General features: G+C 62.6%; 1 protein-coding gene across 3 annotated transcripts; it reads left to right on the plus strand.

Annotated features, from left to right (window-relative positions):
- On the plus strand, nt 1-26,305 carry TTYH3 (tweety family member 3). Of its 3 annotated transcripts, none has more exons than XM_016212972.2 (14): nt 1-189; nt 12,607-12,776; nt 13,115-13,226; nt 13,385-13,605; nt 13,953-14,048; nt 14,220-14,292; nt 14,545-14,620; nt 15,857-15,912; nt 16,501-16,593; nt 17,843-17,935; nt 18,151-18,287; nt 20,385-20,558; nt 21,183-21,258; nt 23,483-26,305. In XM_016212972.2, the coding sequence occupies exons 1-14, from the start codon at nt 67-69 to the stop codon at nt 23,555-23,557; spliced, it is 1,575 nt and encodes a 524-aa protein (XP_016068458.2). In that variant the 5' UTR covers nt 1-66; the 3' UTR covers nt 23,558-26,305. The 3 variants fall into 3 exon arrangements, with proteins under 3 accessions (XP_016068458.2, XP_087673157.1, XP_087673156.1); XM_087817031.1 differs by lacking the exon at nt 23,483-26,305 and adding an exon at nt 21,903-22,034; XM_087817030.1 differs by lacking the exon at nt 23,483-26,305 and having other exon boundaries at nt 21,183-21,867.
- Nucleotides 26,306-26,735: the final 430 nt, after the last annotated feature.

The raw sequence follows: 26,735 nt of genomic DNA on the forward strand, positions 1-26,735 counted from the left end.
CGGCGGGCCCCTGAACCGCGCGCGCCGGGCGGCGAGGAGCCCGCGGCGGCCGCGTGCCCGAGCGCCATGGCCGGGGTCAGCTACGCGGCGCCCTGGTGGGTGAGCCTCCTGCACCGGCTGCCGCACCTGGACCTGCGCTGGGAGGCCACCAGCAGCCGGTTCCGGCCCGAGGACGCCGACTACCAGCAGGTGACGCGGGGGCGCGGGGCGGGGGCCCGGGTCACGGCCCCTCCTTGCCAAGGGCTGAAGACCCCCTCCCCCATCGGGGGTCACAGCCCCCTGCGCGCCGTGGGTCGCGAGCCCCCTCCTTCCTGAGGGTCTAAGGACACCCCGCTTTCCTCCCATCGAGAGGCACGCCGCCCCCCTTCTGGAGGGTCGCCTCCTGGGTCATGGGTCACTCCCTTTCCAGGGTCAGAGGACCCCCCAGTGCCTCCTTCCAGGGCCCGCGGCCGTCTTGCAGATTCTGGCCTCCCTCCTGGGGTCACTTAGGCCCTCTCTTCTGGGGTTATGTCGTGGGGCCACCTCCCTGCCCTCCATGGGGCCCCCTCTGCCAGTTGTCAGCTCCTGCCCAGGCCCCTGCCCATCACGGGGAACCCTGCCGGGTAGAGCCCCTACCCATAGGGCTCCGCAGCTCTGAGCCCTGCGGCTGCGGGGCTGTGGGACAGTCACACGGTGCAGTGTGTGCCTCGGGGACACCTGGCCTGCCCGGGGCCCCTGAGGAAGAGGCCTGCCCATAGGGACACAAGGTGGACCTCAGTGTGGAAGGCTGGAGGGGCTGAGCCTGGGCAGAGCAGGGGGTGGCGGGGCCCTTTGCAGCCCTCTCCCTGTGGACCGGGCTCTCCCCATGGAGCCCTTGGCCTGGGGTCATGCCAAACCCCAGTGCCAACCCTGTCACTGAGCCACTGCCGAGTGAGAGCAGGGCCAGGGACTGGGCTGTGGGCTTTGCCTTCTTCCTGCCTGGGGATCCGGATTCCAGCGGCCTCTCGATCTGGGTGCCTGGTCACCTGGAACACCTCTGGGCTTCTGCCTGGCGATCATTGCACGGCCTTCGGGTGGGGTGGAAATGGCTTCGCTTGTCAGGATGCCCTGGGAGTCCAGTATCTCGTGGACCCTCTCACACCTCGCCTATTCAGAACTCTGTTCTCCTTGGCCTCCCTTCTGCAGGAGGAGAGAACCAGAAGCAGGGAGTGAGGATGCCATGGGCACCCTAGCTCTGCAGGGAGTCCCAGGCTCCCGGCCTCAGTGCTCACCTGGTGCCTGCTCCCCCGGCACAGCTGACCTGTGTCTGAGCAGATTAGAAAGGGGGCGAGGGATTGGCCCAGGCGTGCCCAGAGACGACAGAATTTTATAAAACCCAACACCTATGTTCTAGAAGCCCAGCCCAGGGGGGGCGACCCGTGTAGGGGCAACACCTCTGTGCTCCCAGGAACTTGTGTGCTGGCTCTGCCACGTCTGTCCCCTGGGGACTCTGCTTCCACAGGACGGGAGGTTGGGCTGAGGGAGGTTCCAGGCCACTTGTCAGTTCTGCAGCTCCAGGGCAGCCCCCAGGGCACCTGGGGTGTCTGGCCAGCACAGAGCTTTCCTCCTGGCCCGTGGGGTGCCACCTATCCATGCCTCCAACCACCCTGACTGGCTGCCTCGCCCCTGCCCTGGGTGCTGTCCTCCCGTGGGCCTTCCAGCTGGGATTCCAAGACACCTGGTGGGGAGTGAGTGAGAGCCAGACACCTGAAGCCCTGGGAGGCCTTGGGGTGGTGGCCAGGCACCCCTCAGCACAGCTGGCCTCCTGCAGGGCCCTTTGCCCTCGAGAGGACCCTGGCTTCTGCGCCAGCCTCCCTGAGCACTGTTCCCTCCTTCGCTGTGGGAGGGCTCTGACTCACTCTCTCCTGCCTCTTCTCTGAGGAGCAGAATTAGCCACTGAATAATTCACGGTGTGGAAACCAGCCTGTCTCCATCCCCCGCCCCCTCTGCTCCTGGCGGGGGCTGGAGGGTGAGCCAGACCTGGGCATGCGTCTTGCCTCTGCCCTCTGTCCTGGTGCTTGCAGACTAGCGCTCAACTTCTCTGAGCCTTCACTGCCTCATCCCAACACCTAGGCCAGTGCGCCTTCTATGCAGGGTCATGGTGGGGATGCGAGGGCGCCCGGCTTTGCTCCCTTTTGGGTGTGCAGCAGAGGGAGCGTCCTCCCTGGGTGGGTGGGCAGTGGGGCGCCATGTGCCATGGCCTGGGGCCCCTTCCTGCTTCCCCTGGTGAAGCGTTCTCAGCTGTGGGGGGCTACTGCCTCTGTCCCCCTGGTGGTGCGGACTCATCTCCCTGACCTCTTGGCCTGGGAGCCTGTTTGTCTCTGGCCCTGACCTGCGCCGCAGGGTTCTGGCAGTCCCCTCCTGCCATGTGGATGGGGCCTAGCTGGGGTGGTGGGGGCTTCTACTTCCTGAGCCATCCAGGGGGAAGGTGGGGCCTGGTACAGGAGTGGGGGGTGGGTGGCTTGGGAGACCAGACTTTGCCCTTCTTTGCTGTTTCTTGCCCCTACCATCTGCTATTGGGAGCCCTGGTGAAAGCCACTGGAAAGCCCCATGGGCCACCCTTTCTCGGAGTGCTATGTGGGGACATCTATCACTAGCCCTTTGTCACACAAGCCTGGGAGATGAGGACTGTCTCCATTGCACAGATTAGCAAACTGAGGCTCAAAGAGGAGACTGGCTCAGAGTCACATAGTGAGGTCATACTCTCTCTACCCCCAGTCTCTCATTCTTGCTTACTGTCTCCACCAATTCAGGGGGTTCTGGAAGCTACGAGCTGATGGAGAAAAACAGTTACCACCTGGCGTAGCAGTGCTGTGGTGGGGTCAGGACAAGGCCTGCAGGAGCCTGGCAGTCAGGGAAGGTTTCCTGGAGGAGGTGCTACCTGACCTTCCATGGAGGCTGCAAGCCAGACTGAACGCCCAGTGGGCTGGGACTTGCCTGGAGCCTCGCCTGCAGTGGGCACACTGGCCCACCTTCCAGGCCAGATGGTAGCAATTGCCTCAGGTTTGCCCAGGGTGGGAGCTGTTTCTTATTAGAGCCCTGAGTGCTTGGATGTTTCTAGCAAGACCCTAAAGATAAGACTGAGGTAGCTATGCAGAGACCTTGGGGAAGAGGGTTCTAGGCAGCGGGAACAGCACATGCAAAGGCTCTGTGGCAGAGAGAAGCCTGAGCCTCAGCCCAAAATAAGAGAGTCCCTCTGGTCCGAACATGCTGCCTAGAGAGGTGATGAGCTCTTCGTGGCCGGAGGTGTGCGAGCCCAGACTGAATGACTATTCAGGGGGGATTTGAGACCACTTAGGGGTCTCCCAGCAGAGACCACAGCACCTTAGTTTAATGCTGTGCCTGACAGCAGCCTAGTGGCAGAATGGTCATGTCCGATGGGTGGGGCTAGCCCTGATGTCATCCTTACCACTAATCGGAAGGAAATTTGCTCTGGTTAAACAACGGCATTCATCGCCTCTCTTCTAGTTTATAAAAGGGATACACATCCGTGGAACATGTGGAAAATAGGACAGAGCTTGAAGGCAGAAAAAAGCCCTCCCACTGGAGTCCGTCCATGCACTTAAACTGGGGAAGGGTCACGTAAAACTAGAATCTCACCGTGTGCCCTTTTAGTCTCCTGCGTTTAGTCTTCATGTATTGGGACCATGTCCACGGTCCTTGGTTCCTGATGCTTGGCCTGCATCCCATGGTCACCGTCAGGATTCTGAGGCTGCGAGTGACAGAAACACCAACCAACAGAGCATACAAGGACTTGTGTGGAAGCTTCTAAACACCCCCTGTGTAGATGGAGCTCCTGAGCTGGCTTTGGGGTGCAGGCCCATGCACAGGGGAGCAGGCAGGGAAGCCCTTGCTGGGCCAGAGTGACTCTGCCACTTTGGTCATTGTCAAAGTCCCGGGGAGAATCCAGTTGGCTGATCTGGGGTCATGTGCCTGCCTTCGGCCAGCGAAGGGCTGGGCTGCTGGTTGTCTCTGCCGCCAAGTGTACACCCGCCAAGGGGTAGGTGTTGGGGCCAAACTCTGTGTGTCCTCCGCCTGGCACCACCAGGCTCTGTTGTTGGGCCCGTCGGCACCTGGTTTTCGAGGTCTGAGGATGGGTGCGGGGAAGGGACATCAGCTGTTTTGTCTCTGACCAGGGCTGTTGGTCAGGCTCTGGGTGGGTGGCTCTGACCCCAGGCCACAGCCTCTCTGCCTGAAAGGCTCATGCTTTTTTATAAGCATTTTTTTAGGAAGCCACAGAATGGCCCTGGGCCCCTCCCCCCACAGGCAGCTCTGCTGAGTCCTCAACTGGACAAGAGGAACCGAATCTGCAGACAGGGTTGGGTCACTCACGTGGGAAGTGCCCCGTGTGGCCCCTGAGGAGTTGGGGCACAGGATGGGCAGTAGCAGGACCCCAGGAGCCCTTGGTTGTGCTGTGCCTGCCGTTGGCCCTGTGCTGGGCCGGGGCACACACAGCCTTTAGGTGTATCAGGGGCTTCCTGTGGTCTTGGGGAGGGTGAGAACCCTCAGTGTGGCAAGGCTCCAATGGGCACACACTGGGCACTATGTCACCCAGAGCAGGGGCCACTTCCCAAAGGACATCCCCGAGCTAAGGTGCTGAGGAAGGGCCCCCAGTTGCCTGGGCCTGCCCTAGGTCCCTCCTGGAGACAGAATGGCAGATGCCAGCAAAATTGGGTCCCCTTCCTGCCCAGCAGGCCTCCCGAGGGCTCCATGGCATGACAGACATCTGCTGAGGCAGCAAGTGTCCTTGTCATGGGTGGGACTGGGAGGGCTGCAGTGGGCCTTGGTCAAGGCCAGGCCTCTAGCACAATGCCAGAGGCAGGATGAGTTGCACTTGGTGCCAGCTGGCCACAAGGCCACTCTTGTTCTCATCTGGAGCCAAGGAAGGTGCCTGGGTATGGGGTGTGCCCTCAGCAAGCAGGGCCAGGTGGAGCCAATATGTGCCAAGGTCATAGGTGGGCTGGGTGAGCTGCAGCAGAGGGGCTGCACAGAGCCCTTTATGAGCCTCCCTTTCCACCACCCCTTGCCCAAGACCTGGGCTTTGTGTGCCCAGATGGGCTCGTGCACACACAGGCCTGCACACGTGCCACCCTCCACCCTCAGTGCCCCTCCCTCCCTACAGGAGGCTTGCTGAGTCCTGGGTTCCCACGGGAGGGACAGGTAGGCTATGAGGGGCAGGGGTGCCAGAGGGGCTGTTTCATCCGGACCTGTCCTTTGTTGGCCGAGGGCATGGGCTGAGGCCGGGCTCCCCAACGCCTAGGTGACCACTTCTGCCTCTGAAAAGTGTGGCTGCCATGGTGCCACCTGCCCGGCTGCCCACTCGGCCTGTGCACCCCTGGCTGGGTTCCTGACCATCTGAGGGGCACTCAGTGCAGGTCTGGCCCGGGTCTGGGGTCGGGCGGTGTCCCCCAGGCCTCATGTTCCTGGTAGAGGCAAGCCCCAAGGATGCCACCAGGCCCATCTGAAGTGGGGGCATGGGTCCCCAGAGGTGGTTGCTGGAGAGGCACTCGCAGAGCCCTGGTGAAGGGCAGAGGGATTTTCTGGGTGTCATGCTGGCTGCAGGGAGGCCAGCCCAGGTGCAGTTCAGTGGTGTCTGCTCACTCCTCCGGCCCAGTGTGGGTGGGGAGAGCGGGGCCTCTGCACTTCCTCCAAGCTGGCCCCAGGGTTGCAGGGTGGGTGGGTGGCGGTCTAGGGGTGTCCAGCCAGAGCTGCTCTGGGGTCCTGGGGCTCTGTCCATGTTGTTCCTGGCGGAGGGGAGGGGCAGCGAATGTACTGTGCACTGTGAGGACTAAGGTGCAGCTGGTGCCTGTGTGCAGCCTGCTGGCCTGGACCTCGGACCTTGGACCTTGGACCTTGCAGACTGGAGGGGGAAGGGAGGAGGGATTGCATAGAAAGTTGGGCCCTTCCCAGGCTCCCGCAGGGCCAGCCACTGGCTGCGCTCTCCCAGGCACGGCCACGAGCTCACCGGCATGGAATTCGTGAAACCCAAGCCCGGCTCGCTGGAAATCTGTTTTTAATTTCTGGCCAGCATCTGGGAGCTGCAGCCAAGCGTGTTGGAGGGGCGTGGGGCTGCGGCCACACAGCCAGCTCAGCGTCCAGCTCGGCTCCGAGGCCCTGGCCCTCAGCTCAGCACCCACTCGGCCTGGCCCAGGAGGTGAGGGGCCCTTTCTGGAGCTTTCCTCAGGTGGCATCTGCCGGCTCCAGCCCTGCCTCCATCATTTAAGTGTGGGCCCTGAGTGTCTGGCCTGGAAAGTAGGTACCGCCTGCCCGGGTGGCCTGCAGACCAGAGAGCCTGTGTGAAGCCAGCTTCAGTGGGTGCTAAGGTGGAGGGCTGGCCCTTAAGGGAGCAGGCAGCTGTGGGGTGTGGCTTTCCTAGCAGGGGACCCCAGACACGGTTCGGCCCAATGCCCCCTCCCTTCTCCTGATCCTGTGCCCAGAGCTCCAGCCTGGACACGTGGGGGTTCCCAGATGGTGCCTCCTGGATGCCCTGATGACCAGGGTCTCTTTCTGTGGAGAAGGCAGCTCTGGGGTTGGGGCAGGACCCCCAGATGCAGTGAAAGGGCCCACTGCTCCCCTTCCTGCCTGTCTGCCGGACCCTACCCACAGGACCCTCACTCTGCCCCCTAACACTGCAGACTCAGGCCTGAACCCTGCCTGTTCTCAGCTCCATGCAGCCTGGACCTCGTAATGGGCCTTTGCCCACGCTGTCCCCACCTCTCATGGTGCCCCGCTCGCACCCACTGACCCCATATAACAGTTTCAAGGATACCCCCTGACAATTCTGCACCCTCCACAGTCCTCTGCCTGGCTCCCCAGCCTCTGAGCTTCCACGCTTGCACTGTGGGGTCTGGAGAGACACGGGCTCAGCCCAGTGGTGCTGTCTGTTGTGCCCTGTGGTCCCAGTGCCAGGCCCGGTGCTGAATACAGATGCTACATGCTGACACTCCTCAGTCTCAGGCCGTTTGTGTGGTCACTTGGGCTGTCCTGCTTCAATGAGACAGGTGGGCGTGAGGCAGTGAGGCCCCCGGCAGAATTTGGACTTGCCCCCTCTGGAGGCCTGCCCTTTACCACCTGGCAGGAGCTGCCTCTCAGGGGGCTGGGAAGGCTGAGCCAAGGTGGGCAGGCCTGCTGGCCCGGGTCTTCTCCAGGGTTGCCAGGGCAGCTCCCGGGCCTCACTGGGCTCTCTTGCCACAGACTGCAGGCTGCTGCCCCACTGAGCTGGGGTCCTGCCTCCACCCCACCAGCTGTGAGCCCTGAGGAAGACCCCTGACCCCTTGGGTGCATGTGACTTCCCACAATGAGGCTGATCAAGGAGGGGTCAAGCGGCTGTGGCTGTGACAGCAGGGTGGCGAGATGTGTCCTCTGGGGCTGTGGTCAGGGGTCCCTGTGAGGGTATTCCTTTGGGACAGGGCTGTTCAGCCTGGCTGTGGACTGCTGGCAGGCAGAGGGGTGGACGGATGGGCAGCTCTCAGGGTCAGATGCTGAGGGCATGGAGGCTGCCGTACAGGGAGCTGTGGGTGTTGGAGGTGTGGGTGTTAGAGGTGTGGGGGGGTGTGTTCAGCAGGCGGTCTGTCTGTGCTTCTGGTGTGTGTACCACGTGCGGCGTGCTCCTTGCAGGTGGCACAGGGATGTGCTGGTAAGGTCAAGCGTGGCGCTCCTGCCTGGTGGCCTGGGGCAATTTGGTGTGCCCAGTGCTGGTGCTGAGTCCACCATTCTGCACAGGTAGGGGGCCCATGCAATGTGCTGACGGGTCACTGAAGGAGCGGAGCAGCCGGGCCCTGCAGAGGCCTCGCGATCTCATGCCCTCTTGCACTGCAGTCCCTTCTGGATGGAGCTGAGCCTCCAGCTGCACAGCTTTCAGTATGATTCTCATAGGCCCTCCCCTCATGGGGCTGGCTCGGGGCCTCCTTGCAGCCAGCTGCCAGCAAGCCTGGGGCTGAACCAGGGTCCCCCTGTCCCATGGGGCCACCTCATACAGGACAGCCTACCCTGGGCCCCTTCCTGCCCCCTGTCTCCCTGCCAGGACTGGGAGGACCTGCTGGGGGCTTGGACTTTGCTGGGTCACCCTTATAGGCCTCAGACCTGGTCCTGAACTGAGATGGGGAGAGGCTTCAGACCCCAAACTCTGACTTATAGGTGCTTCCAGAATGGGCGGGGCCTTTGGGGGCCCTAGGGCACCTGGACTGTGTGAGCGCAGGACAGGGCAGGGCACTCTCCAGGATACACTTTGTGGTGGGGTTGCAGGGCCCTTGAGAAGGATGGGATGGCCCAGGGCTGAAAAACGAGTGGTGCAGCCAGGAGGGGCGGGTGGGCTGCAGGCGCCTGGGCGCACGGTGGCCACCCCAAGTCCTCACTGAGCCAAGGCATTCCTGGTGCTTCAGGTGGCCAGTAGCCAGCACTGTGGCCGTGGTCAGGACACAGGCCCAGGCATCTCGCCTGGCCTGGCCAAGTGCTGACGTCACTTCCATCACAGACGGAAAATTCCATGTGGTCAGAGCCCAGATGCTGATGAGACAGTTCCCATCCTCTTTCTGAATGGGCCCAGGGAGAACCAGGGGAGGCCAGCCAGGGGGAGGGGAGGCGGGCCCCACAGGGAGGCCAGCGGAAGCCGATCTGAGAACCTGCCTTCAGGAAACCGAGGCAGAGGTCAAGCTTGGCACCTGGCCCTGGGACAGGAGGAGGCAAGAGGCTGCCTGGCCTGGTGCTGGTTCGAAGTGCTGAGCTAGCTAGGACTGGGGTCCCCTCCTGTGTAAACCAGAGGGTGCTGTCACCTCCCTGTAGGGCTGTGTGGGGCTGTCCTGGCACAGGGCCCACAGCTTGCATTCTGGGGCCACCCAGGGGCCCCACGAACCACCCAATGGGGTTGCTGTTGAAGGCTCTGGGGAGGAAGCGTCCTGCCAGAAAGCTGCCCCAGCTTCTTGGAGCTTGGGGTGGGAGTCCCCGGCGCCCCACGTTTCTGAGTGCCCACTGTATGCCAGGCTTTGGGGCCACAGGGCACCGCCCCTGCTAATGGATGGGCTTATTGGAGTAAGTGTGGGCAGAGAGGGCCAGCGCACAGGTGGTGGAAATGGGGTCCCGTCCTCACAGTCAGGAGGGGATTCCTGGAGCTGGGCAGACAGACCAGAAAGGGAGGGCTGAGCCCGATGCCTGACGCCTGGCTTCCTGTGTGCAGGGCCGCAGGGGCGAGGTGGGACACCTAGGCCTCCATCTACCGCCGCCTCCCCGGGCTTGAGTAACTCTCCTGCCCTTAGGTACCCCTCTCCAAGCCCAGGTTACATTCTCACTCTCAAGGGCCTGGGCCTGGGGTTTCTTGGGCGTTGATCCCACACCTGACTGGGTGCCTGAGGCAGGGGACAGATGGGCGTGTCCTCCCCCAGGCGGGTGGCTGCAGGAGGCTGCCCCTGGCTGGCCAGGCCTGTCTTCCCCTCCCAGTCTCTGGCAAGTGTCTGATGCCCAAGGCTCTTGGGATCCCCCCACCCACAACCCTCGGAAGTTTACAGTCACTGCTGGGAGCTCATGGGGCAACTCCTTTATGTGTGTCAGTGTGTGTGTGTGTGTGTGAGATACGCATGTGTGGATATAAATGTGTGAATGGTGGGTATATGTGCATGTGTGAACGTGTGGGTGGGCTTGCATGTGGGTGTGAAGGTGTGGGCCTGGACACGCACATGCTCCCATTGTCTGTGGGCAGCCCTGGGCTCCCTCCCCTCCGGCAGCCAGGGTGACCACCCGCCTCCCGTCCCCAGCCCACTAGGCTGCATGTCAGCAGGGGGCCGGGACGTCCCTGGAGGTTCCCCAGGGAGGCCCTTTCTTACGTCTTCACACATCAGCCCATTTGATCTGAGCAACCACACCAGGAGAGGGATGCCACCGCCTCTGTTTTATACGTGGAGAAACAGGCGCCGATGTCCAAGTCCCTGACCCAAGGTCACAGAATCAGGCAGAGAGGTAGCTGAACCTGGGCATTCTAGTTCCCTGAGAAGTGGGCTCCCCTCTGGGGCCTGAGTTTGGGGGGGGCTGTGGGAGCCGGGCAGGAGGCCCTCCCCTGGGCCTCTGTCCAGCAGCGGGAGGCCCCGGGTCTCCGGGTGGCCAGGCCCAGGGAGTTTCATGACCTCTGCTCCTGAGGCAGCGGGCACCGGCAGGGACTGTGCGACAGCGCCATAAACTGGGGGGCCCCAACTCTGCCCTGTGGCTGCCAGGGCCCTTCTCCCGCCTGACAGCCTGGGGGGCGGGAAGTGCTCGCCCTGCCTCACGGGGCACACAGGGCCTGACCAGAGGCCATGCAGAGTCGCACATGGCCAAGCTGGGCTCGGACCAGTGGCCTCCCACGCCTGGCTGGGAAGAGCTGCTCACAGGCTTCTGGTTTTGTGTTTTAATTATAAAGGTAGTACGTGTTTGTGGCTTTAAAAAAATAGAAAAGCCAAAAAGAAAAAAAACCCAACAACAAAGAAGTAACGAAATCAAAGCTGTAGAAGATCCAGGAAAGGTACCTGTGCCGCCCGCCTGTACGCCTGCCTTCCGGGGGCTGGGCCCTGGCACCTCCCAGACGTGGGAGCCCAGCTGCGCCACGCCCAGATGCCAGGATCTCGCTGGGCCAGCAGTGCTTATCTTGCCTCAGCTTTCTCATCAGGCAAATGGGAGTGGGTGGTCCTGGCGCCGCTGAGGCGGTGATCCAGCCTGTGAGCTCAGTCCTGGCCAGTGGCAGTGCCAACTGCTCACCCCAGGCTGAGCTGCGCGCCCTGACCTGCCCACAGGCCCAGGAGGGTCTCCTGGAGAGCACCTGCCTGGGTGCTGCCATTAAGCAGCAGCTCCAAGCCAGCTGTGTTCTGGGGGTGGGGGTGGGACCCTGCTCCCCCAAATTGTGTCCACTGAGGGAGCAGAGGCTGTATGGGGCCGGTTAATGTGGCCTGCAGAACCGTGGGAGCCAGGGTGGGCAGGGCTTCGAGGGGGCTGCTCAGTGGGATGGGGGCTTCTAGGTGGGAGTGGGCATGCTCTGATGGAGGGTTCAGGTAGGGGCCACAGAGGCAGGACCAGGTGACTGACGGGGGGCTGGAGGGTAACTTTGGTTACAGAGGTGCAGACATCCCTTGGGGCCAGGGTCCTGGGGGCAGTGAGCTGTCCTGCCCTTTGCCTCTCACCTGCTCGGACGGGCCAGGCAGGGCCTGAGGCACCTCCAGTCTGTGCATGTAAGCGCAGACCCAGGGACCCCAGGTGGTGCTCTTCCAAGCACCCTGGGTATTGACTCCCGGTGTTGGGTGGGGTAGGGGTGATGCTGGGTCCAGGCCCCTCAAGGTGAATGTGCCCCCACTGTGACTGGGACCTCGCGGGGGCCTTGGGCTGAGAGGTGGCTCCAGCGTCAGCCCCACTAGGCCTGCTCCCCTTGCGCATCCAGCTGGTGAGCGGGCAGTCGGGTGGTCAGGACCCAACAGGTTCTCCTTGTGCATGGCGGTGGGTAGCTGCACCCCAGCTTGAAGGGCCATGGAGGGCACCAGCCCCACGCCGACTGTGCCCAGATTGCTTGTTGGGCGGCGGGTGGGAAGGGCTGGTGAGCCCTCAGTGGTCCCCTGGCCTTCCCAAGAGTGCCGTCCTGCCCCGCTGCCTGGCAACCGTCTCCTGGGAGACGGTCTCTGGGCGCCGGGGATGGGAGGCAGCGGTCCTAGTGCCTCCGGCTGAGCTTGTCCCAGGGGCCCCCAGGGGTGGGTGGGCCTGGGTGTCGCACCCCCAACAGCTCCCCAGGCTGAGACCCAGGGAAGGCCACGCTGCTGAGTGCTCAGACCTGGGAGGGAGGGTGTCTCCAGGGCCTCCTGAGGTCTGGGCAGCGCTGCGGGTGAGCGGCGCCCTTGGGGAGGCCCCCCCACGCGGTAGGCCTTCTTGCGGCCTGACTTGCCCTGCCCCGCGAGGCGCGCGACCCTGTGCCTCCCACCCTAGAGGGGGGGCGCGGGCCCCCACCCCTTCCCTAAAGCCGGTTATCAGTGAACTGGGTGGGGCGGCCGAGGGGGCGGGGCCCAGGGGCGGGGCCGGGCGGGCTGGCGCCTGTTCTAGCCAATGGGGGCTCGTGCTGCGTGGTCGCCGCCCCCTCTGAGTGCCGGGCCCGGGGCTCAGCCACCGGCAGGCGGCGCTGGTGCGCCAGGTCAGCTGTTCCTCGCGGGGGGCCTCGGCCTCGGTGACAGGCGTGCCCCCTGGATTGCGGTGCAGAGCTCCGGGCCCTGCAGGTTGCGGGGCTTGGGGCTGAGAAGGCGGCCGGGTCCAGAGCGGGCTGAGCGCCGAGGTGAGGACGGGCGCGGATGCTGACAGCCCCTCGGGCCTGCGCTCTGCCTGGTCCCGCCGAGCCCGTGCCCGCCTCCGCTGGGATGCCCCCGGCACCCAGCACCCAGCACCCAGCGCGCCCTCACAGCGTCTGTAGGAGGACCCCTGTTCAGACATCCCGGGAGGTGGCAGGCTCCCATGGCGAGGGGCGCAGGGCCTGGGGCGGTAGGTGTTGGGAGAGGCAGACCCGTGGCGTGCCGGCCTGCGCCCCCCAGCGGAGCTCGGGTCCCGTCCCGGAGTCCAGTGCAGGGGTGAGGACCCTAGTCTGCCCCCCCCCCCCAGGCGCTGCTGCTGCTCGGGGCCTCCGCGCTGGCCTGCCTCGCCCTGGACACGCTCTTCCTGCTCTTCTATTCCTTCTGGCTGTGCTGCCGGCGGCGCAAGAGGGACGAGCACCTGGACGCCGACTGCTGCTGCACCGCCTGGTGCGTCATCATCGCCACGCTCGTGTGCAGGTGAGCGGGCGGGCGGGCTGGTGTGCGGGTGAGCAGGGGGCGTGCAGGCTCGTGTGCAGGTGAGCGGGGCGTGCGGGCTCGTGTGCGGGTGAGCGGGCGGGCGGGCTCGTGTGCGGGTGAGCGGGGCGTGCAGGCTCGTGTGCGGGTGAGCGGGGCGGGCGGGCTCGTGTGCGGGTGAGCGGGCGGGCGGGCTGGTGTGCAGGTGAGCAGGGGGCGTGCAGGTGAGCGGGTTGGTGTGCGGGTGAGCGGGCGGGGGGCGTGCGGGTGAGCGGGCTGGTGTGCAGGTGAGCAGGGGGCGCAGGCCCCCCCCGCCCTCACGCGGCCTCGCCCTTTCCCAGCGCCGGCATAGCTGTGGGGTTCTATGGCAACGGGGAGACCAGCGACGGCGTTCATCGGGCCACCTACTCGCTCCGCCACGCCAACCGCACGGTGGCGGGGGTCCAGGACCGCGTGAGTGGCTGCCGAGGTGGGAGGGGGCGCTCTTCCTACTGCCAGAGCCCCACCTGCAGGCGTGGGGAGCTTGTGGACGGGTTGGGCGGGCAGCCAAGAGGTGGGCAGGCGGTGCGTGCGGGCAGCCCCTGCGCCGGCTCACGCGCCCCCTGGCGCAGGTGTGGGACACTGCAGCCGCCCTGAACCTCACCGCGGAGCCCAGCCTGCAGAGCCTGGAGCAGCAGCTGGCCGCAAAGCCCGAGCCCCTGCGGGCAGTCGTGCGGCTGCAGGGCCTGCTGGACATGCTGCTGGGCTACACGGCTGCCATCCCGTTTTGGAGGAACGCAGCTGTGTCCCTGGAGACGCTGGCTGAGCAGGTGGATCTCTATGACTGGTACAGGTGCGACCTGGCACTCTCCTGGCCCCCCTACTGCCCCAGGTTAAGCTTTTTTCCTTCTAAGGTCCAGGCAGCTCCCAGCACCCAGTGCCTGAGGTTTTATGGGTTGAAGGGGCTGGGTCTCCAGCAGCTACTCTGGCAGGAGTCCCCCATGGGGCTGTTTACTATAAGGACCAATTCGAGTCCACATAGCCCAGAAATGCCCATGGTGCCCCTCTGGGTCCCGGGCTGTTTGCCTCGGTTCTGCTGGCTCTAGGTCTAGATGCCTGGCCTGTCCCAGCACCCCCGCCCTTACCCCCACCACCCCGATCCTGTGCCCTGGGCCTGGCCCATACCTCCTGTGCCTGCAGGTGGCTGGGCTACTTGGGCCTGCTGCTGCTCGACGTCGCCATCTGCCTGCTGGTGTTGGTTGGCCTCATCCGCAGCTCCAAGGGCATCCTAGTTGGGTGAGTTGTGGGCCTGCGGCCTAGGGGAGGAGCCACAGCTCCTGCGTGGATGGACCCCCAGGTGTGCCCTGGGACCTGGCCTTCTGCCTGCAGCCTGGCAGCTGGCATGACCCCCCCACCTCCCTCCCCACCTCGTCTGGGGGAATGCTGATTGGCTTTCATTGCCCCCAGGGTCTGCCTGCTGGGGGTCCTGGCCCTGGTCATCAGCTGGGGCGCGCTAGGCCTGGAGCTGGCTGCGTCTGTGGTGAGTGGCAGCAGGGAGGGGTGGTCTTCGTCTGCTGGGCCTGGTCATGGGGCTGGGAAGCCATACTCGTCCCTCCCACCTCCCTTGGGATGTGAAGGCTGAGGGACCAGTCCTGTGCTTGGACACACAGCAAGCCAGTGCCCCCAGGGTCAACCTGACCCCAGGGTGGAGGGCCAGGCTCTGGCTCTGAGAGTGGAGGGCTGGGGAGGCCTAGCTTGGTCATCCCATTTTCCTTGCCTGCATCCATCCCAGGGCTCCAGTGACTTCTGTGTGGACCCTGACACCTATGTGACCAGGATGGTGGAGGAGCACTCGGTGCTGAGTGGGGGTGAGTGTGTGGCCGTGTCCGAGCTGACACCCAGGGGCTGGGCTGGGAAGACCCCACTGAGCAACGCCGATGCATCCTCGCCCTTGCAAACCCTCGGTTTGGGTCTCAGGGAGGCAGGACTCACCCAGAACAGGAAACTAGTGATTGAACAGTAACATCTTCTAGTGGGAGGCTCTGAGAATCATGGAGGCAGGTGAAATTGGGGAGGAGAGTGAGTGATGGAAGAAGCAGGTGATGATGGCTGCTCAGAGCAAGTAGTCAGGGTGCCTGCCAAAGAGGTGGCATTAAAACTGAACCTGAAAAGGCTGTGCATCTTGTGCAAAGGCCCTGAGACAGAGACAAACTTGATGTGTTTGTGAGGCAGAAAGTAGACCTGTTGGGAGAAGAGAGGGTGGGCCAGGTTATGGTCAGGAACTTGGACTTTATTCCAGGAGCCCGTTGGAGGTGGGGAGCAGGGGAAAGATGTGGCCTCTGACTGTGCCCTTCAAAGCTGCTTTGGGCTGCTGGAGCGGGGGGGGGGGGGGTGTCAAAGAGGGAGCAGGGGCTGCTGCATTCCTGCAGGCAGGAGACAGGGCGTCTTGAGCCAGCAGGCAGGCAGAAGTGTGCCAAGAAGTAGACCAGGCTATGCAGAGAGGGCAGAGCTGATGGGACTGCCCAGAAGTGTGGGTGTAGGAAGAGGCAGGACGACTCTAGGGCTGAGTTGGGGGCAGAGCACAGGGGTGCTAAGTGGCCCTCATGGGACTGTCCTTCCCCCTTTGCCAAGAAAGCCCCAAGGGGTGAGTGTGGGAGGGTGGTTTTTAGCTTATTTTGTCAAGGAACCATTTCTTCCTAAGCCTGAGGAGCTCCCCTATGGGAGAGAGGTGAGCCTGCTCTGCCAAGGGCTGGCAGGGCTGATGACAGCTGTCCCCATCACTGTCCCAGGCCTTGGTGCCCTCAGCCGGGCCTCCCCAGGTCCTTGCTCCGGGCTCCTGGTCCTGGGCGAGCGCCAGCAGGCCCAGCCTCTCGTGGGGCCAGCGCTCCGGCTCCATCTACAGGTGGCTGCATGAAGCCGGCGCTTTGTTATGTTTCAGCATGAGCTTGACGGGACCCCAGACCTGAGCGGCCACACACAGAAATATGCACATAGATGTGTCTTTGACACACGTGTACTTGTGTGAGCACACACATATAGACACGCAGACCCGCACACAGACACAGCCAGCCACACTTGCTCAGCCACCTGACCTCTCTCCACAGACATCCTGCAGTACTATCTGGCCTGCTCGCCCCGCGCCTCCAACCCCTTCCAGCAGGTGAGAGCTCAGGCCTGCTGAGGGCACAGTCTGAAGCACCAGGCAGGCCATGGCCCTCCATCTCGGATATTCGCAGCCCACCAGGCCCACTGACCCTGGGAGCCTTGGGGAGACAGCTGGGCAAACGCCCTGTTGACATCACTAATTGCCCCTTGGGTTACTGCCCTGGTGCCCTCAGCATAAGCCTTTTGGGGTGGCCTGCTTAATGCCCCCCAAATCCCTGGACTCCTTTTATTTCCTGGGTTGCCCTTGGCCAACCCTGCAAGACAAAGCCAGTTGATGGGTGTGGCGGGTCCCAGGGATGCCTTAGTAGAGGAGGGTCCTGTGTCCACTCTGGGATAACCCTCAGCCCCGTATCCGTCACTCCCCGTGACTGCATGGTCCGTAGGGTCCCAAGGACCACCCATCTGCTTTAAAGGTGCCATACGTTCTTCATCTGTATCTTCTGGTGCATGGACACCTGGGGGGCCAGGGAGGGTTGTCCCGCCAGCCCACAGAACAGAGTGCTGGGTGTCCTATGTGTGGGCAGGGCCGAGGGAGGGAAACAGGCTGCCCTGCCCGGCTGCAGTTAGCTTGTCTCTGGAGCAGAAGCTGTCGGGCAGCCACAAGGCGCTGGTGGAGATGCAGGACATCGTGGCCGAGCTCCTGAAGACCATCCCTCGGGAGTACCCGGCCACCAAGGTGAGGGGGTGGGGGTGGGCACTGGGCCTATGGGCCCCACATGGTGCAGGCGGTGACACCAAGAGGGTGCCTCCTGCCCCACCCTCCCTTCTACTCTTTCCTCCATTTCCCTGATGATGGAGGGGTTTTGGTGGGTTCTTTTAAAAAATTCTGCTCCTATTTTAAAAGTCATATGAATTCTTTATATTTGAAAAATGAGACAAATGGGAACAGATGCAGGAACAAAATAAAGGTCTGCCTGGCCGTGATTCCTTAACAAGGTGCGCCCCCTGGGGGCATCCTGGGGACTTGAGGGGACTCTCTTTTCCCCGTGCTCTGGGGCCCGCCTGTCTCACACACACACACACACACACACATACACACACAGTACCAGGACTGCTACTCCACAGCCGCCACCCACAGCTCCCGGAGGTGCTGGCAGCCTGCTAGAGTCGGGCTTGTGTGTGCACCGCCCCATAGCCAACCCTTTTAATAAACTTCACAAAGTTTACATTTCAGAGATATTTGCACACACACACTACTTTAAAGTTACTTCCTTTTATTATTTCTGTTACAGTTAGGGCACCTTCTTGGTTTTTGGCAACTGAGTGGATAGGTGGGTGTGTTAGTTTGTTTGGGTATCATCACAAAGTGCCATACTGGGCGCTTGTGTCTCAGTCCTGGGGGCTGGAATCCAAGATCCAGGTGCGGGTGGGGCTGGCTGCTCCTGAGGCCTCTGTCCTCACCTTGTAGACAGCTGTCTCCTCCCGGTGCAGGTGCACAATGCAGATCCACAGCAATGCAGATGCACACAACACAGACACAGTGCAATCACACAACAGCACAGACACACGGCACACACATGGTCGGGCTCACTATACAGTTTTTGGTAATGTTTTGTCACTTAAATTGTCATGAAAATTTTCCTTTGTCTTGAACTTTCTTAAAATGCAACTTTAAAAACCAGGCCCACATCAGGAGACATGGGTATTTCTGTCCCTCCTGTTACAGTAAAGGGACCACGTAATGGTGGCCGCATTGGACAGGCATTTGTGGGTCCCATTCCCCTCCTCTATGCTTGCACCCTCAGCTGCCCCCCTGAGGCCAGGCCACAGACTCTGGGGACACAATTTCTAAAACCCAGGGTCCTCAAGGCCTGTGCCGGGATCACAGGGTTGAGTGTGGTCTCCATGGCAGGGGCTGGGGCGGACAGATGTCTAGGAGGTTCCCAGGGCACCTGTGGCTGACCTTGCCTGGGGTGTTCCCCTAGGACCCTCTGCTCCGAGTGCAGGAGGTGCTGAATGGCACGGAGGTGAACCTGCAGCACCTCACCGCGCTGGTGGACTGCCGCAGCCTGCACCTGGTGAGAGTTGCCTCCGGGAGCGGGCCTGTGGCGGGGGCCTCGAGGGCTGCTTGGGAGAGTGGGAGCCCGGCCCAGCCTCCAGCCAGCGCCCTAGGGAGCGGGAGGGTGGTCCAGGCTGCTGTGGGCTGGGCTGCAACCCCAGCCTATCCATCTCACCCTGTCTTCCGTCTCTTCCTCTCTCTGTGGCCTCGCCGTCTCTGTCCCTGTGGCCCCAGGACTATGTGCAGGCCCTGACCGGCTTCTGCTATGATGGCGTCGAGGGCCTCATCTACCTGGCCCTCTTTTCCTTTGTCACGGCGCTCATGTTCAGCTCCATCGTCTGCAGCGTTCCGCACACCTGGCAGCAGAAAAGGTGAAGGGCTCCGAGGGGTCCTTGGGCTTCCCCAGGCCACAGCACACAGGATGTTTTAGGGAACTGCCTTCTGGACATCCCTGTTCCAATCCCCAGGGACAGGGACAAGTGCCTCTCACCTCTTCACGCCTTGTAAGCCCCTACAGTGTCTGTGAGGCTGGTGTGACCTAGGTGAGCATCCCCGTTTCTCACATGGGAAGCAGCCTAGAGGAGCGCCTCGCCCATGGGGCGCCTGAGCCCAGAGCAGGCAGGAGAACCAGGGCCCTGCCTCAGCGCTGGCACCATGCCCCACACTCTCCACACCTCTGCCTGGCCTCAGAATGTCTTGCCATCTCCCCATCCTGGGTACAGATGCGCAGGGTTGTGGTTGGGGAGACCGGCTGGCTGCCTGTGGGGACTCACTGCTGGGCAGGGAGGGCCTTGGGTGGCGTGGCCTCTGTGGCCCACTCAGCTGGGTGACCAGGATGGCAGCTACCTCCCATGGAGCCATCCTGTACTTATCTTTGAATTAGGGGTCCTGGCAGCCCCTAGCCCAGTCTCCACTGTCAGTAGTAGGTTGAGTGGTGTATCAGGGTGCCAGGCCCCTTCCCTTCTTGGGCCCCCCCAGTTTATCTCCCACAGTTACCACCTTCCTGCCCATTTGGGCTGTGGCTGCTTTTTGGTGGCCCAGCTTGGGTCACAGATCACTCAGCTCAGATCTCTTTCCATTGTCTGGGTTTCACTCCATTATTTTCTTTTGTGATGGCGATAATGCTTCTGCCGGTGGTGGCAGTGGTTATGATGATGGCAATGATTGCAGTGATGGTGGTCGTGGTGATGATGATGGTGATGATAGTGGTGATGGTGACGGTGGTGGTGATGGTGATAATGGGTGATGGTGATGATAGTGGTGATGGTGATAGTGATGATAGTGGTGATGGTGACGATGGTGATGGTGGTGATGGTGACGGTGATGATAGTGGTGATGGTGATGTGATGGTGATGATGGTGATGGTGATGGTGGTGATGATAGTAGTGATGGTGATGATGGTGATAATGGATTATGGCAATGATCGCAATGACGGTGATGGTGGTTATGATGACTGTGATGGTGATGTTGGTGATGTTGATGGTGATATGGTGGTGATGGTGGTAACAGTGGTGGCGGAGATGGTGGCAGTGGTAATAAAGATAGCAGCTATGGGAGAGTGTCTAAGAGTGCAGCCCTAAAACCACATGGCCTGGATTCAGGTCCTGACTACCCTTGTGCATTGGGTGACTGTCGACAATCACTTAGCCATGGTGGGCCTCATCTTCCCAAACTGTAGAGAGGGTTGTGAGAGTATACACCTCCTGGGGTTGGTGGACACTAGATGAGCCCCTATTGTAAGGGCTCAGCCCTGGGCTTGGCGGGTAATTGGTGCTCAGTCTACTGCTACCACTGTCCTGCTCATTTCACTATGAGGAATGTGGGGAAGACCCTGTGCGAGGTCACCCAGCTGGTGGTGGGGAGGTGGGGTATGAGCCTAGGCCTGGCTGGCCTGTGCCCTCACCACCAGGCAGCCCAGCCCTGAGTCCTTCCTGGGACCAGGCAGGGCGTGATGCACCTTGAGAGCCCAAGGCCCGGCCCATGGCTTCTTTGCCTCTCCCTGCAGCTGCCCAAGCAGAGTGGAGGTTGGCCAGCAGGGCCAGCAGAGTAGGGAAGACTAAGCTTGGGCCTCCTGGGGGTAGACAGGCCCCGTGGGCTCAGGTCTCTAAGGGTGTAGATGGGCCGTGTGAACTCAGGCGTCTTGGGTGCAGATGGGCCCTATGGGCTCAGACTACCCAAAGGTGTCGACTGGGAGCTGCAGGGCCAAAAGAGTGCACCTCGCCCCTTGTGCTCCCCCCGGAGGGCCCCGTTCCCTTCTAATCAGTGGACAGTCCACATCCCGCGTACAGGCCGAGGCACAGGGCCCTGGTCCCCTGTCTCAGAGGAGCAGCCAGGTGACTTGCCGCAGCCCCATAGCTTGTGTGGCCAGGCCAGGGGTGGACCCAGGCATGTCTGCACCGGAGCTGATCCTGCAGGCCTGGTGCGGCTGCCTCATGTCGGGGCTGAGCTCCTGCTCGTGTCCCCCGCAGAGGCCCTGACGAGGACGGCGAGGAGGAGGCCGCTGCGGGGCCGCGGCAGGCCCACGACAGCCTCTACCGCGTGCACATGCCCAGTCTCTACAGCTGCGGGAGCAGCTACGGGAGCGAGGCCAGCATCCCGGCCGCGGCCCACACCGTCAGCAATGCCCCGGTCACTGAGTACATGTGAGTCCCAGGAGCTGGGCAGCCCCGGCGGGGCAGGAGCTCAGTGTGGCCGCAGGGACATCAGCCCGGCGCAGCTTAGAGCTCAGGCCAGCCACAGGCTGGGGAGCAAGGGGGGGGAGGCAGAGCCAGTGGAGGGGGTGCTGCTGGACAGAGGCCCGTGAGGGGCCATGCAGAGGGAAGAAGGGGCCGTCCCACAGTGGGGGCCACATGAGGACTGGGCCCCCTGGGGGGGGTGCCTGGGTTTTGGGTGGGGTAGGCCTAGTATTGAGTGCTTCCTGTGCCTGGCAAACCTGGGTGAGGCCACAGGGAGGTCACTTGGTCAGATGGAGGGATACTGTGGCTAAGGGCCTGGGCCCGGCCATATGAGGGCAGGCAGGCACCCTTGGCCCCACTCTGAGCCCTTGGTTACTATGCTGGGTTTTTGGGATCCCTGAGTCCTTGCCAGCAGGCAGCATCCAGGGACAGTGGGAGCATACAGGGTGTGCATCCCTGCTGAAGTCAGGATGGCAGGGTGCCAGGCAGAGCAGGTGACCCAGGGTCTGCCTGGATCCAGGACACGCCCTGGGCTCAGAGCTGGGACCACCATGACCAGCAGTCACTCACAGCCCCTCTCTCCTTGATCAGGAGCCAGAATGCCAATTTCCAGAACCCCCGCTGTGAGAACACCCCCCTCATCGGGCGAGAGTCCCCACCACCCTCAGTAAGTCTCAGGGCAGGGGGGTGGGTGGGGGCACCACCCAGCACCTGGGTGATCGAGTATGGTCCTCTGAGCCTGCAGCGGGTCAGTGCAGCTGGGTGGGTTCCAGGCTGACCTTGAGGTGCGCCGGGGCCAGAATGGGCAGCTGAGGGCCCTACTCCTCTCTTTCCCCAATCTGCCTCTCCTTTTCCTGTGTGGACTTCCTGAGCTTACCCCAGGCCTCGGCCCGTGGCTGTTCCAGCCTGGCCTGGGGTCCCCTCAGCCCTCAGGGCTGAAACACAGAAAAGGGGACAGGGTGGTGGTGTGCCAAAGAGAAGGAGCTTACAGAGAGGCGGGGCCCCGGGTGGACTTCCTGGAGGTGGTGGACTGCAAAGGACAGATGACGAGAGAAGGCCACCTTGCTTTGGAAATACCTGCCCACATGCACAGTGGCCCTGTTGTGCCCTGTAGCACAGAGGTGGCCTGGGTGCCATGGCCTGGGCCTGTGCCATGCGGGCTCCCAGGCTTCACCTGAGCTCTGCTACCCTCTGGGCACTGTTCCGGCCCCCTGTGGCCTCCTCTGGCCCACCTGCGCCCTGGGGTTGAGGGTACACTCTCTCTCTCTCTCCTGCCCCCTCCCACCCCCCCTCCACCCCGGGCCCTCCTAGCGCTATCTGGCTGCCCTGGACTCTGGCAGCCACACGGGCTGGCAGTTTAAGCCCATGGAAAATGCCTGAATGCGGTGCAGCCGTGCCCTCAGTGACAGGTACTGACCCACCTGGGTCCCCTGCCCTGTGCACCGCCTGCCCACCTGTGCCTCCATGCCTCACGCCCTCTGCTCATTGCTGCCCCCTCACCAGGCTGGCCAAGGGCCCACCTGCCATGCCCCAGGGCTCTCCCAGGTCAGTGCCATGGGACCAGCTCTGGGGGAGGTACAGGCCTGCAGGCTTCATAGCCTCCAGCCCAGCCACAGGGACTTGTGGTGCTGGCTCTGGACCATCACCCTCACATCAGGGGCAGTGAGCCCCCTCCCCACCCCCAGCCCAGCTGTAGGTGGCCACAGCCCCTCTTGTCACCTCCCAGCAAGGAGACTGTCCAGCAGACCCTCGTGCCTGCTTGCACCTGGTTCCTGGGTGCAGCCAGCAGGCCTGGCCCTTGAAGTGCTGCCCTGCATGTCTGGAGGTACACGTGGGTGGTACAGACGAGCGTGCAGGCTGCTCCCAGCCGGCCCCACAGTGCTGTGCATCTGCATGGGCTCCCTCCGGTCTGGGCACAGCCCGCCATCCCTGCCCTTGCTGCATGTCCACGGAATGACATGGCTCCTGGTGCCCGCTGCTCCTCCCGTATCCCACCTGCCCCCTGATGGGCACCCACAACCTTCTGCCCACCTGGAGTTCTGGGAGGGTTCTCAGGACCAGGGGGCATTGTGCCTCCTGATCTGGGGGCTGTGGGGTGGGTTAGTGTGTGGCTATGGAGTCAGCTACCAGACTCCTTAACCACTGGTGAGCTGGGCACATGTCTTGGCCTTTTGTCCCCCCCCCCAGGCATGTGACCTTTTGCACATGCATCCTCCACATGTGTTTGTGAGCACAAGCACACACATGCACACGAGCATACACACGCATGTGCACTGAGGGAGGCCCTTGTGCTTCAGGTTGGACAAGGGTAGCTGAAACGTGCAGGCCATCCCCTCCCCGGTCGCCTCTGTCCCTGCGTCTATGACCTGGGAGGAGACCACCACTGGTCCCCCCCTGAGTGGGCCACAGCATCACCTCAGCCTTGGGGACCCTCCTGCTCTGGACCCTCGTGGACCATCTGCCATCCTGGGACACAGCCTGCCCCCCCCCCCGAATGGAGCTCTGCTCACGGCCCCTCAGCAGGGTCCTGCAGGGGGAGGACAGCCTGTGTGTGACCTTCAGGTCCTGGGTTTGGGAGGCCTCTGAGCTCCTGCTTTTCAGGTGGGGCAGAGCTCTGCCTGGCACAGTGCTCACATGCCCAAGACAGGGATGGGGCTGAGTGTGCTCATTTCATTGGGACAGGAGGCTGGTCCCCATCCTGTATCTGGGGCCCTCGGGGATTCACAGTCCCGGCACTGGGCCAGCTGGCCACTCCCAAGCCCTCCCCTGGGGCTGCCAGCCGTGCTGTCCTGGCCCATCCTGCCCCCGGGGGTGCTTCTGGCTTGTCCCCCAAGGCCCATGCCCAGCCATGCCCATGCCCTGCTCACCACCACTTCCCTGTCTCCCTGCAGTACACATCCAGCATGAGAGCCAAATACCTCGCCACGAGCCAGCCTCGCCCCGACTCCAGCGGCAGCGGCCACTAGACCGCCCGGCCAGTCACCGCCCCACGTGCCAATCACCCTGCTCCTCCCCCAGCCAGCACTGCTGCTTCCATGATGCCAAGGCCGCCCGCCAGACCCTCCGCATGGTGCCAGGCCCCTCGCTCTCCCCTCCCTTCCTGCAGGAGCCGGTGGAGATGCGGGAGCTCTGGGCCTCACCCTGTCCTTGGGTTCCGTGCTGGGACCCGTGGGAGGGCTGCCACGGACACCAGGGCCCTTGCGGCCCTACCCCCACGCCCTCTGCCCTCCGAGGATTCTGGTTCACAGGGCCCCACTCTGGGCCAGGCAGCGGTGCTGTGTCCCCGACGCCCCTTGCAGCTTGGACACCCTTGGGACCCTGCGGTCTCCCGGCTCACAGCGCCCACCTTCCCCCCGCAGCCCTGACGCTTCTGTGGTCACTTACTGCTCCTGTTGCTGGTACCGCCTTGCTTCTCTGGTGTCTGTGGCTCCCTCTTTCTCTCCCCTTCTGACCACAGGCCCCTCCTGCCAGTTGCCAGAAGCCTCCCAGGATCCCACCTTACCTGCCTCCACCCAGCCTCGCTCTCTCCCTCAGCACCCCCGGCACCTGGCCCTCCACAGCGGCAGGAGGACAGGTGTCACCCCGAGCCTAGGCCGCTCACCAGTGCTGGCCACCTTCTTGGTGCCAAACCCTCTCCCCGCCCCCCCAGACGTGGCAGCTTGTTCCACCGGTTCGTTCTTTGCACTAACCACACTCGTCATCTCTAGGGTAGGCAGGCTGCGGGCTGCTGGCGGAGCACACTCCCTCCTGGTCCCCTTTCCGTCCAGGACAGGTGCCGTGTCCTGGAGCCAGGCCTCGGGGGCTGGACCTGAGCTGCCTGTGAATGAGCCCTTGGCCCTTGCCTCCCCTGGGACTAACCACTAACCTCACCCCAGCGGCCCTGGTATTGCAGCCGAGCCGGCGAGTGTGACCCGGAATCCAGGACCACCAGCCGGGAGTCAGGCTGGAGTAGCTGTTTCTTCTTGGGGCACTGCTGGCGGGCATAGACCGATGGGCAGCCCAAGGCCCTGAGAGCCCTCCCCAGTGGGTGCTGCCCCAAGAGGATTGGGCTGTAGGACCGAGGTCCCTGTGCCTCGGTCTCCCTACCTGTGAAGCGGGAGCAAGGCCTCCCTAAGGTGCTTTTGGCTTTTGTGTACAATGTTTGCTGTTTCCTGCCACGGAGCGGGGCCAGCCCCAAGTCAGGACAGGAAGCCCCCTGCCAGCCCCAGCTCTGGCTTGGTCAGCCTCTCAGAGAGGCCAGGTGCCAGGCCAGAGGCAGCAGAGGGCCACCCAGCAGCCAGTGTGAGGCCCCAGGCCAGGGTCCCACAGCAGGAGCCAGGCAGCTGGCGGGCAGTCTAGAGACACAGGGGCCCTAACTCCCAGAGGCAGCCTTCCCTTCCTCTGGGACCTTCTTCCTTTGTGCTGGTGTTTGGGACCAAAAGGGTGGGCCCAGGCCACATCCGCCCACCCTGGGGCAGCCTCTGCCCTTGGGAGGGAGGGGAGGCAGTGGACTCACTGCGAGGGGCCCCTGGGAGTGGCTGAACCTCACTGCACTGCAGGACGTGCTCCAGGCCCCCACAGGCGGGGCCACTGCGCACCTGCCAGTCTCCCCTGGGCTCCACCTGTGGTGGGAGCATCCTGGCCTCTGGTCAGGAGGGTGGCCCCAGTGGTCCCACTGCTCCGCATAGCTGCTGGCAGGGCCCCCCAATGTGAATGTGGACGGTGTGAGCGGTGGCTGCCCCAGCCCAAGCCTGTGCTGACTGGGAGGCCGCTGTGCGTGTGTGGGCAGGTGGGTGCCCACTTACCTGTGACTTCCCGAGTTCCTTCCACTCACTGAAGTTGAGTTGAGGAATAGGGGAAAACCAAAGGGGTTCAAACCTGAGCTCAGTCCATGGAGTGGGGGTGCGGGTCCCACATTGGTTTTCTTTTCTATTTTGGGGGCCCCCTTCCTAGCCATCCTCCATCCTATTGACCCCTCCATACCCACTCCCACCCCTGCACCAGTGGGCATTGGGCCCCTCAGGCCCTGCAGCATCTTGGGGGGGGGCGTCCTTGACCTCGTAGGGGGCAGGAAGGCTACAAAGCCCACCAGGGTGCTGTCCCCACAAGGCTGGGTGAGCAGGAGGCGGGGCCCAGCTGAGACACCTGGCTGATGGGACCCTGGCTGCTACAGGTTGGGCAGCTGGGAGGCCTGGGCAGAGGCCCCTGACACCTTTCCCTGCCACACCCACCCATCTCACTATGCAATTCCAGTCCAGCACCATTCCCTCCCCACCCAGGACCCTGCCCAGCGCCAAGGGGGAGAGGGTGGCATCCCCAGTGGGGGAGGGGAGTTTTGGGAGGGGGTGGTTTAGCCATAACAGTCATGTGCTCAATTTTGTTATACATAATCTATGGATATAATTTTTTTGAGACCCGACCCTCCAGGTCCCCTTCTGGCCCTGTCCCCTCCCACCTGAATTAACAACTGAGTGCACTGGGACTGAGGCCTGAGCCACCAGGGCACTGACCTTCGACCTCCAACCTCCCCAGGGCCATGGCTAGATGTGCTGTCGCTGTTTCTGGGTTCTTTTGGGGGTTTTTTGTTTTTTTTTCAAACTGGGTTTGGGGTTTGATTTTTATATCTTTGGGGCTTTATTTTTCTTGGCAAATACTAAAATCTCGTCAATGTAATTACTGTGGTTTCTATTCCGCTTGAGTTTCATGTTTTAAAATAAACAAATTTTTAAAAACAATCCTCTCTTCCTGAGTTTTTTTTGGCTCCCACCAGTCTATGGGCAGAGCGGCCACGTGCGTGGACCCTGGGGCTGGGGAAGCGGAGTAGGGTGGGCAGCGGACCCAGGGTGTGGGGGCAGGGCCTCTGGTTAGCCGAGTTGCAGCGGAAGGTTTGTCTCATGGCCAGGGTCTGGGGCAGGGCCTGATGTCCCATGGCCGTTTTAAAAGCTCTTTTTGCAATCTGGATATGCGATAGGGTGCCGGAGGGGACATGGTGCTGCACAGAGGCCCCACTACCACCACCAGGAGAGGTGACAGGAAGGGACTCACTGTGCACGGTGTAGGGTTTGGGTTGAGCTGGTAGGGGATTTGTTGTCATAATTTGAGATGGACGAGGAAAGGTCAGAGGTTCAACTTGGAACATGTTGAGCGTGAGATTTAATTTATTAG

Source organism: Miniopterus natalensis, chromosome 4 (assembly GCF_054644295.1).
Source record: "Miniopterus natalensis isolate mMinNat1 chromosome 4, mMinNat1.hap1, whole genome shotgun sequence".
Taxonomy (NCBI): Eukaryota; Metazoa; Chordata; class Mammalia; order Chiroptera; family Miniopteridae; genus Miniopterus; species Miniopterus natalensis.

Excerpts from the sequence above, each read along its gene's own strand:
- TTYH3 (XM_087817030.1), top strand. The coding sequence starts at position 67 with ATGGCCGGGGTCAGCTACGCGGCGCCCTGGTGGGTGAGCCTCCTGCAC. Across the intron at positions 14,049-14,219 it reads TCCAAGGGCATCCTAGTTGG|GGTCTGCCTGCTGGGGGTCC; the intron begins GTGAGTTGTGGG and ends CATTGCCCCCAG. Across the intron at positions 20,559-21,182 it reads GCCCCGGTCACTGAGTACAT|GAGCCAGAATGCCAATTTCC; the intron begins GTGAGTCCCAGG and ends CTCCTTGATCAG.